General features: G+C 28.3%; 1 protein-coding gene across 1 annotated transcript; it reads right to left on the bottom strand.

Moving 5' to 3' along the window:
• Window positions 1–906: 906 nt before the first annotated feature.
• On the bottom strand, window positions 907–2,504 carry LOC114176795. The gene is made up of 2 exons (XM_028061956.1): window positions 2,038–2,504; window positions 907–1,422 (listed from the first exon to the last, which is right to left on the bottom strand). The coding sequence occupies exons 1-2, from the start codon at window positions 2,420–2,422 to the stop codon at window positions 1,301–1,303; spliced, it is 507 nt and encodes a 168-aa protein (XP_027917757.1). The 5' UTR covers window positions 2,423–2,504; the 3' UTR covers window positions 907–1,300.
• Between the last annotated feature and the right edge of the window lie 9,023 nt (window positions 2,505–11,527).

The raw sequence follows: 11,527 nt of genomic DNA, 5'->3' as shown, positions 1-11,527 counted from the left end.
TCCATTAGGTATTATCATTATATCAAATTCAGGTACGCTTTCGCACTCAGTTTATACAATATATTTATGAATATGAGATAATATTTGTGATTGATCGCTAAAATCAATATTAGAATCATAATTATGATTATCTTTCGCTTCCCCTTTTTATATGGAAAATGAAATCTTACCGAGGAAAGAATATGACATTTTACGACCCATGCACTCTTAACCCACCCTAGTATGCACCTTCCTCTTTTTTTTGGGTTTCTTCCTTTTCTTATAATTTTCTTTTTAATTCTTTTTAATATATCCACATATACTAGTGGGTGGTTTTTAAACTGGAACCCAACCAATAACGGGTGAATTTTTTCCCACCCGCTGCTCTACCTTGTCGGATGATACTATTTTCCAGAAATTTTTTTCGAAAAAACTAAAACAAAAAATTTATGAAAAGTTTTAATTTCTATAGTTCTAAAAAGAATATTTCAAAATAGATTTTAAATTTCTATACAAACTTTATTTGGTGTTAATAAATCTTTTTATATAGAATATTTCAGACTCATCAATCTGACTTGCATATAAATTTAATTTGGATGATATATTTCATGGCATTTTATAATCATCATTCTGCAATATTTTTCTTTCCCAGAATACTTTCAAAATATGTAAAAAAGAAACTTTTTAATATGTCATATGACCATTTTCAGAAATGGTAAAATTTTTGAAAGATGTAAGAAGCAATTAAGGGTGAAAAAGTGTCATCTTATTCTTGGTTCCTGATAAGAGGAAAAAAGAAAGAGCTGTCTATTTTCCTTTCCTCTGTTATGCAACCAATTAGTGATTCCAGTGAGCAACCATGAAACTATCCAAACAATAAGAACACCAACAGAAGAAAAAACAGGAAGAAAAAACAGGAACTAGATGGACAATAAAACACTTCAACGTTTATTAAAAATATTTATACTGAAAAGAATTGGTGTCTGATCTATTGGACCTGAAGGATACCACAACAACAGAACCAGAAAACATTGAAAAGAATCACCAACCAGTCAATCAACCTAAATTCAACCTCACGGATATCTAGCCATCTCCTAAAGAACCCAAATTAAAAACAACTGATGTTTAGAGTCTGAGAATGCATATTAGCTCATCCATGCTACAATTACATTAGCAAAAAACAAAATACCAAATACAAGCAATTAACATTAGCATTCAAAATCTTGAAAGAAACCACCAAAGACTATCTATGAACAAATTAGAGTCCAATTTAATTCACACTGGTCTTGTGTTGTTCCTGCAGGCTTCAGGTATTCAGCTCCTAATTAACCTGGTCGGAAGGGTATGAACCCGAAGATGAAGACGAAGAAGATTCCCTCACAGCACATGCAACAACCTGCGCCCATTGCTTCAACCGAGTCTTCTTCACAGCCAAATCATCCCCTACACAATAACCAACGCAGCAAAAACCTAAAAATCAAATTTGTGTAATCTTTTTCCCCGACAAAACTGCCAGAATTTTTATTCATTCCTAATTTTACGAAACAACCGCATTAATGGCATTTTTTTCCTCACAAATGAGAATCAGTAGAAAACCATAATATGGGTTACAATGTAGAACTTTTGTTTAAACCCAATTTTATGATAAACAAACTTCTAATCTCTAAGGAATTTTCTGAAAGAAAGAAAAAAATTGTCCATTGAATGAAATTGTAGCTGCAATCAAACACACATTCATACAAAAAAGAAAAATGAGACTACGAATGATGACTACTCGAACAAATTTAAATTTAAGAAATTGTCATCGGTTAGTGATACCCAACTCAACCCCCTTAGTCTACTTAAACATTATTTGAAGTTCAAGTCTGGTTAACAGTAAAAAGACGATTAATCAATCAAATTTCTAACGAGAATCAGCCATAAAAAAGCGATCAATAAATTTGTAGAATGAAAAACTGTTACGAATTAAATTTGTAGAATGACAAGCAATTGTGATGACAAAATGATTGAATCAAGAAGAAAAGCTAGTTAAAATGAATTTACGAAGAGGGGAATTACCTGCATCGAAAATGGTGGTGGGGCTCGAAATATCGCTGTCGGAGACGAGGGAAGACGAAGAGGAGGACCTAGAGATGCTGTGGTGGTTGTACTGTTTATTTACAGCAAGGTATAGCTCCAAAGCGGGGATGGTATCCGACAGTTTCGGATCAATTTCGACCGAACTGAATCCAAACCCTAGGTCGATGCACGCCTTCAGTTCTTCCATGTCGTCCTCCGACAGGCTCTTGCTCGGCCGGAGGCGCCGCCAGTTCTCACGGCTCATGTTGTGGTTGTCCTTTCGCCGTTGCCACGCCTCGTCCCGAATCGTGTCCGGCGACCACGACTGCTGCTTATAAAGTGGCCGCGGCGGCGGCGGCGGCGGCGCCTGAGTACGCCGAGACATGGTTGAGTGGTGGGGAAAAGTTTCTATTGGTTGTGGTTGCTGCCAACGTAATTATAGTTGATGCCTCTCTTCTATTCGATTTATTTTATTCTAATTTGACGGCTTGTTTGTTTTTATTTTGTTATCAAACTGAAAGTGTTTGGAACAAATAATTCAAAAAACAGTAATGTCAATGAATCAGTGACTGAAGAAGAATGTTTTTGAATTTGGAAAATTTTGTTTTCGAATATTTGGAAATATAATGTCTATATTAATTCTTTTTTCAGAATGAATTTGCTGAATATAAATTAAGGGCTATTTTAGAAAAAAAGTTACAGTTGTTGATTTGGTATTTTGTGTAAAAGGAAATCGTTTTTGCCAAATAATCTTGTCTGTAAAGCGTTTTATATTAAAAAATATAATATAATGTATACAGTCTGTACTCTATAGATCTAGATTTTTCGATTACCGAACCTCAAAAATTATGACCATATTCTCTATTAAGATATTTAGATTGCAAATAGGATTTCTTTTTTCTCAGATAAAAACAAATATTTAAATTAATATTTGCATTTAATTTAAACGAGATTTTCCTTTTTGTAACTAACAAACAGATGAGAATCTGTATCATGCATGGCTACAAGTTGTCCGCTAATTATATTTATTTAACTTTTTCTTTCCTTTTATAGAAAATTTATGTATTTAAGTGTATTTTTATTTAATTTTTTGTAAATATTTTTAAAATAATTTGAATGATTCTATGTTTTAAATATATGTGATAAATCTTACGCTATTGGAGAAAAAATACATTTGTCAAGTTTAACATGTATTTTTATAAAAAAACTGAGAATAATTAAACAGCCTTTTAGATATTTCACAACTCTTAAATTTTTAAATGTATAATGATGGTGTTGTATTTAAATATTTAAAACTCGCCTAAAATAATTATAAATTGTTTTAATTTTTCACCTTTTGAAAAAATGTTAAAAACATAAGTGACATACACATGTATTAATATATTTATGAGTAATTTAAAATGAATATTTTATTTTTAATATGATTTACTACAAGAAAAATTTTAAATAGTAATCAATAATTAATAATAATAATAATGATTAATTTAGATATTAATTTAAAAAATTAAAATTATTTATTAATGAAATAATTACTATTATGAATAAAAAAATATAATTGGTCATGTATTTAAAATTAGTTATCAATAATTATTAATAACTATAGTAAAAAAATTTGAATATCAATTTATAAAACTAAAAATTATTTGTTATTAAAATATTACTATTATGGATAACAAATTATAATTAGTCACTACATTGATTTTTAATATCAAAATTAGCTATAATGACTTTGGCTACCATAAGAAATTGGTAACTAAAAATTAGTTACTTATGTCTTGGTTACCAAAATAAATTAATTTATAAATTAGTCTCTGATTAATTAGTGACAAATTTAATGATCAATTATAATTTTCTATTTAATGGTGGTGACTATTTTAATAATCAATAATTTTTAATTTTTTAAATTGATATCTAAATTGGTTACTATAGACTAATTATTTTTATTTTCTAAAATTATTTTCTAATTGAGAATTTTCTTGTAGTGATGAATTATATTTTTATTTTAAAAAACCATTAAAATTTTTAAGTAAAGGATGAAGTAACTATATTTGATATATTTTTTTTTAAATCTTTATAGTATGTTTATTACTTACCTTTCTAAAATTTACCGAAATATTCACTGTTTAACTGAAATATTTGTGTAATGGCTTTTGAGTAATTGAGAGAAATAGTTAGGTTACGAGGATACGGGTGGAAAAAAAATATTCTAAACTGTTATTTTTCTTTAGCTCTTATCCATTTAAAATTATTTTGTTAAATATTTTATACATTGAACTTTAAAATTTGGAAAATCTAAATTTTTAAGGAGATACGAACTTAATGAAATTTAAAAAATTATATTATACTATAAAATCTTATAAATCATATAATAATAGAAGATGATATTATGGATGTTGAGAATTCTCATAAATCCTTAAAAAAATAAAATATATAATAGATATAAGAAATATATATATTATATATTTTATTTATTGATATAATATATATATATATATATATATATATATATATATATAACAAACTATAAAATAATATAAAATATAAAATATTTACAATATCTCAATTCTGGTTTTCTATAATTTAAAATAGTAATTAATTTTTAGAGTTAAAAGATATTTTTAAAAATAAAAATATTTATAAAAAACTAACTTAAATAAAAAAATATAAAGTCATACTATTAATTCGAGAGTCTTTCATTTTCAAATACAAAAGTCGAAGGATTTGGACTTACATGAGTGTGGACTAATGTTTACTATATAGAATTCAAAAAATATTAAAATAATAAATAAGTAAAATTAGTTAACCTAATTTTAATATAAAGTAAAACAATTTATATATATTATTACTTTAAAATGTATTTTTTATATATTAAAATTTATAATAATTTTTTATTAAATTTAAAAAGTATATTTTACATTTAAATATTTTTAAACCTTTATTTTATAATCGTTTTAAAATATAATAATATATAACCAATTTTTTTCTTACTACTTCCGATGTTTGTGTTCCGAATTTTGATCATAACATAGTTGTGTAAGGTGGAGCATATAAGTTGGTGATTAAGCCTGAAATGGATTAACAACTGGGAAACATTGGCCTGAGACTAGGTGTTTCAACAAGGTCATTCCAAAACCAATATGATTTTTTCATTATTGAAGAAGACATGAATGTTGAATTTATGTCTAACTATTGGTTGCGGCATATCCTTTTTTGTGTTAAAAAGAAAAAGGCTCATCCACTAGTCAACTCTTGTACTCACTTCACACAACTTGATGCTAAGTTGCATTTGTATCTTGGCTTTTATAGAGGCTGGAATGAATGAATGAATGTTGTGGTGCTTCAGTGGGGGACTTTAAGGACATGTCATTACTGTTTTCTAGTTACATGTAAATCGTGAGAATAATGTCTTATCTTTAGTCTTTGGTAGTATTACATTCTAACAGTATTATATTTTTTTAATATATTATATATTATTTAACTTTTTTATATATATTTATGCATTGGATACAATAATTACTTTCTTTTTAGAAAATATAAATTTAAAATTAGATTTATAATTTTTTTTATTCAAAATATGGTTTTGGAAATCCAATTTAAGTTATTTTTATAAAACAAAAGAATTTGGATTTAAAAACTTATCTAAATATTTGGATTTATAAAAGTCCAAATTGTTTTTAAAAAGAAATGTATTTGGATTTTAAATTCGATCTAAATATGAATTTGGATAAGATTTTCTAAAATTCGGTCCATGATTAGCTTTGTTATGTGAAACATATTACAACAATTTGAGTACTTGATATTTAAGTGCTCTTATGAAAGTCTCTTAAAGATTGTGATATTAAAACATTTTGGTATCCCTAATGAGATAAGTAAATTTTATCTTATCACCACATATTTTAAAATGAGAAATCAACATTATACCACCATAATAAGATAAGGATGATGGCACTCCCACCTTGCAATAGATTATGAACATAATAACGACTGGCAAGAATAAAATAGGAAAGCCAAACATAGAGCATAAGCTGCCCAACATGCACATGAGATACTAAGTGTGTTTGTTTTAATGTTTAAGATCTCAAACATAAGTTAAAGAGTCCTTGAAAGTTGAACCTACTTGTTTGACAAATTTATCTTACGTTTCGTTAAATGTCAAAATGTTCAAAAAAAAGGTTGTTGCATTCAAAGCAACATTATGGATGCTTTTCTATTGAATGATATTATTCAACCAAACTTAATTTGAAAAAAGTTAAGTTCAACTAAACTTAACTTCTTCAACTGAAATTCAAACACATACACACACTCTTTCTCTCTTATTTGTGTGTAGAAGAAACCTTGAGGGTTCATGAATAAATATAACACAAAAGTAAATAATTATAACAATATCTAAAGGCCCAAATAACAACCAAAGGAAGTTAGAGTTCCATCTCATAGCCACCCAATGAGATTTCCAACCTTCTTAAAGGAAACCATGGACTAACCAATCTGACCCCCCGTTACATGGTCTTAAAGCTCAACATGTTTGTGGGATCAAGCGATCCAATGAACCACAATAAAGTCTTTCAAGTGCAAATATTGATCTTTGAAAGATCAAACATTGGGTAGTACAAAATGTTTGTGGGAACATTGTCCAATACTACACTATATAGTAGTTTACCCAATGGATCCATATAATTCTTTTCATTATTCTCCAACCTATTCATTGTTCAATTTGTTGCAAATAAAGCTTAACCTCCAAAGTAGAAGACTTGTTTGATGTGAAACAACAAATCAACGAACCTTTGAAAGATTATACAACTAGATTTCTATAACATCACAAGTAGAATTCATATGCCTAACAAGGAGATGTTTGTGGATGCTTTTGTAAACGAGCTCTAACCAAATCCTTTCAGTGGGTTCCTTATACAACAAAACACCAAACACGATGGCAAAAGTACAACTTTGAGCCTCTTTTCACATTGAAAGTATATAATTTTGTTTTTATCGGCAAATCTTACTTGTTACATTTTGTTAGTGGGGGAATAGAACCCATAATTTCTCCCACCCTCCCTTCTCACTTGTAGTTAAGGAAGTAACATCTCACAAGAAAACCAATGAGTGGATCAAGTATGCATCATTAGAAAAAGCCTTTACTAGAGGGAGCAATAAGGACTGGAACCCTCAAAATTGGATACTCCTTACCAAAAGCACTATAATATATGATATCAACCATATAGTGTATGACAATTGATTGTAGATTTTGATTATACCCTACTAAAAGAACAAAAAATGGGAGACTTTGAAAAAAAACAAATTGGATACATGACTCTAAGTGTAATGCATGGTGTGAGTTTCATTGTATGTACAACCATAACATAAAAAAGGCTACGCTTTGACTCAACAAATTGAAAAGTTAATTAAGTAAGGATGCCTAAATCACTTTAAAAGAGAGGCAATTAGGTCAGGTTGCCCACAAGTCAATATATGAGAGCCTCAATCAATGAAGATCATGAGACCCATTTTAAGGAATTTCAACACTTCCACTAAAGGATTCATGGGAGGTGGATAAACCAATTCGACTAACAAGTGATATACTAGGTTGATTTTACCTTTATCTTCCATTTTGAAAGCCCACTTAGAGATAATTGCTCTTTACAAAGATGACTTCACTATTATTTCAATAGTGATGACATATTGTTATATCCACCAAAAGATGTAACGTGATGTGATCTCAATATAAGAGGAATGTATGTCACCAAAAGGGAAGTTACTATATGGACTAAGAAAGAAGAATAATGAAAAGCAAGAGCCCGCAAAACATTTTCAAGATTATGGAAAAGGATATACAAGAAGGATGTATAAGAAGCTTGAAGAAGACATTTGTCATTTTTCTCTTAACAATACTTGTAATTAATCTAATACTATATACAATTGAGAAATAACAAATGGAAACTTTTTCAATTAAATAATATTTCTGAACCACTTTCATTCAAAAAAAATTACCACAATCAGTAAAAACATTGATGTGTCACTCATACAGAATTTTGAGACTAAAAAAATTAAATCAAAATGAATAACCTCTCTCACTCTTTTCTTCTCACCCTCCGTCTCACTCACACAGAACACCATTATCTTTCAACATAACCTCTTTAGCTTGATCTCTCTCTTTCTCACTCACACATTCGGATATTTTCTTATTTTTGCTTTTTTACGAGTAGTCATCTCTCTTTTTCTCACTCACACATTCAGATATCTTCTTATTTTTGTTTTTTTACGAGTCTTCATCTCTCTCTTTCTCACTAACACATTCAAATCTCTTCTTATTTTTGCTTTCTTTCTGAGTACAGTTTACTTTGATCTTAATTTTGTTTTTGTTTGTTTTTGTTGAGATGAATGAAATGGGGAGAAGATGGGTAAGAGGAAAGACTCTGAAGCATAAAAATTTGAACAAGATTTGGTCTTTTTGGTTCAGAATGACAATGGTATGTAAAGTTTTGATTTTTAGTTAGCTTTTCGTTATTTCCATCTTTCTCAATGAAAAAAATCATCTTCTTTCTGTTTTTGCTTTTATCTAACTGAAGTTTGCGTTGATCTTAACTTTGTTTTTGTTGAAATGAATGAAATGTCGGAGAAGATCGAAGAGAGGCAAGACTCTCAAACACAGAAACTTTGAACAAGATTTCATCTTTTTCAGTCCAGAATGAAAATGGTATGTAAAGTTTCGATTTTACTCAACTTTTGGTTGTTTTCCTCTTTCTCGATCAATAAATTCCTCCTCTTCTTTTTTTGCTTTTATCTACCTAAAATTTGCTTTGATCTTAAGTTTATTTTTGTTGAGATGAATGGAATATTGGAGAAGATCAGCTAGAGACAATGCTCTCAACCACAAAACTTTGAACAAGATTCTATCTTTTTCGATCCATAATGACAATGGTGTTTAAAGTTTCAATTTTTACTCAGCTTTTGGTTGTTTTCCTCTTTCTCGATGGACAAATTCTTCTTCTTCTTACTTTTTCTTTTATCTGACTAAAGTTTGCTTTTATCTTAACACTTTTTTCTTGAGATGAATGAAATGTCAGAGAAGATTGAAGCGAGGCAAGACTCTCAAACACAAAATATTTGAATAAGATTTTGTCTTTTTCGGTTCAGAATAAAAATAGTACATAAAGTTTCAATTTATACTCAAATTTTGGTTGTTTTCCTCTTTCTTAATGAACTTATCCATTTTCTTCTAATTTTTCCTCTTACCGGACTAAAGTTTTCTTTCATCTTCTTCTTCTTAATATTTTTTCTTACTCTTCCGTGATTTTTTAGGTTTTCATTTTTTTGTTTAAATATTTTTTTGCCCAAGTTTGATTTTTGATTCACAATACTGATGATGTTTGGGACTTTGACTGACATTTTGTTCTTCTCTAAGATCTGATTGTTTGTTTTTCTAAGTTTTTATTCATCAGTTTTGATTTTAAGTTCTTAATTCCTCAAAGTATAACTTTTTGATAAATATGTTTATAATAAATTTTATTTTTCTTCTATGACCAATTAACAAGTAACAATCTTCGTTTTCTTCTATTACCAATTTTCTTCTCTTACCAATCTTCTTCATTACCACTCTATTATCCTACAATGAAATCAATGGTCACTCCACAATCCATATTTTCTACAAAAATTATTGACGGATTCATTACTATGTTTCTCAAAGACCAGGTTTGTTTTGTAATTTCTTGACATTTTTATATTTTATCTTTAATTGTTTTGTCTTTATTCTCAATTTGCTCATTTGTCAAGGATTTTGGACACGTGGACCAATGGTTCATAATACGATATGGGAAAGACATTGGTTCACAGTGGACCATTGTTGATTACGAATGTAATGTTCACAACGTTACATACAACGTAGATATTCACACTCCAATGATTACCCAAGGCTTGAATGATTTAAGATCTTTCTATGTGGCCAAGTCAGACAAATATGTTGGAAATTGTTCTTTCCAAATCCACTTCTCTAGACATTCTTCAGACTCAAAAATCCAAGACAACTTTCTAAACAATATTGCAATTCGTCATCTGCTAACTATGTCAAAGTTAATTCATTTTTGAGTTAAACTATTGAGATATTACTGTCAAGTCAACCACTTGGTTAAATATTTTAGTCTCTTATATTTTTATTTTTTTAATTTTTATTTAAATGTCTTATTAATAAGTAATATCTTTTCACATTATGTTTGTCGTATTTGAAAAAAGACTTTGCGATTTATTTTCGCAACAATGGACTTTCAATTGTTGTGCTCCACGAACCAAGGGATGAAGTCTAATGTAACTTGATCATAAGACAAACATCTATTAAGATAAGAGCTGGCTGGAAAAAAATTTTGTGTGCTTCATCAATTATCTGCAGAGAATCGCCGTGAACTTGTTTTTGAAGTTGAAAGTGAAAAAACAAGCATACATGCCAAAGTTTCTTTATTCATTAAATTTCTTTTAGAATTTGTACTTTATATGTAATTTTAATTTAAACTTCTTATAATATTTGTAGTTATTCATCTCCATATAAAGTTGTGTCTTTTTTTTCATGTTATTCACAAAGTCATTAATTAAATTGTTAAGTTATTGAATCAAATAAAAAATGTTAAATAGTTATAAATAAATGTTAAAAAGTATTTTAAAAAAATAAAATTAATTGTAAAAAATGTTAAAGAATTTTATAAAATATATTTTCTTTAAAAAATAGATTTAATCTTTGAAACATGTTTCCATTACACATTAAACGTCACTTGCATACAATAACTTTTGTTATTAAATACTAAATAGTTTTGATTAAAATCATTTAACGTAAAAAGTAAATATTAACTTTTGGAAATAAATGCATTCCAAGATCATTTAACGTAAAGTTTAAATATTAAAAATTTAATAAACATCAATGTTTGCACCACATTGGAAACATTGCAAACCTCTTGGTATTAGAAAATTGATGTGTATTCCAACTCATTAAAACACAACTTCCAATGAAAAGATTTTTAAATGTATTTGCACAACATAAAATAATAAATATGAAATCAAAATAAACGTTTGTATAATTTTTTTTTCATTATTATTTGCACTGCTCAAGATAATCATCATTACACTAGTCTAGATATTTCTACTGCTTCCTTTATTGTTTCATCTCCAACACGCTTTCATGATTCAACTTATTCGGATTTCAATATCAAAAAAATATTGAAAAAATACATTTACGTTTCTCATCTAAGAACTTTTCTTCTCTGTTTGATCATCATTTGTTTGAACATTCAGAGTTCTTCTACATTGCATGATTAGCGAAAGTCAGAGTTCTTTTACATTACATTCGTAAATCATTTTCGCAACTATCATCTATAGAAAGGTATGCATGTTCAAATTCTTTAAATACCATTTCCGTAACATAGATGAACTTATTGAAACTAACTACAATGATGACATCTACAAATTGTTCTCTTCATGGTGGTTGTGTTATTCAAATTGCATGTTATTACATGTT

This window comes from Vigna unguiculata, chromosome 3 (genome assembly GCF_004118075.2).
Source record: "Vigna unguiculata cultivar IT97K-499-35 chromosome 3, ASM411807v1, whole genome shotgun sequence".
NCBI classification, from domain to species: Eukaryota; Viridiplantae; Streptophyta; class Magnoliopsida; order Fabales; family Fabaceae; genus Vigna; species Vigna unguiculata.
Note: the sequence above shows the minus strand (reverse complement) of the source record. Positions and strands in the feature narration are given on the sequence as shown.

Excerpts from the sequence above, each read along its gene's own strand:
- LOC114176795 (XM_028061956.1), bottom strand. The coding sequence starts at position 2,422 with ATGTCTCGGCGTACTCAGGCGCCGCCGCCGCCGCCGCCGCGGCCACTT. Across the intron at positions 1,423-2,037 it reads CACCACCATTTTCGATGCAG|GGGATGATTTGGCTGTGAAG; the intron begins GTAATTCCCCTC and ends GTTATTGTGTAG.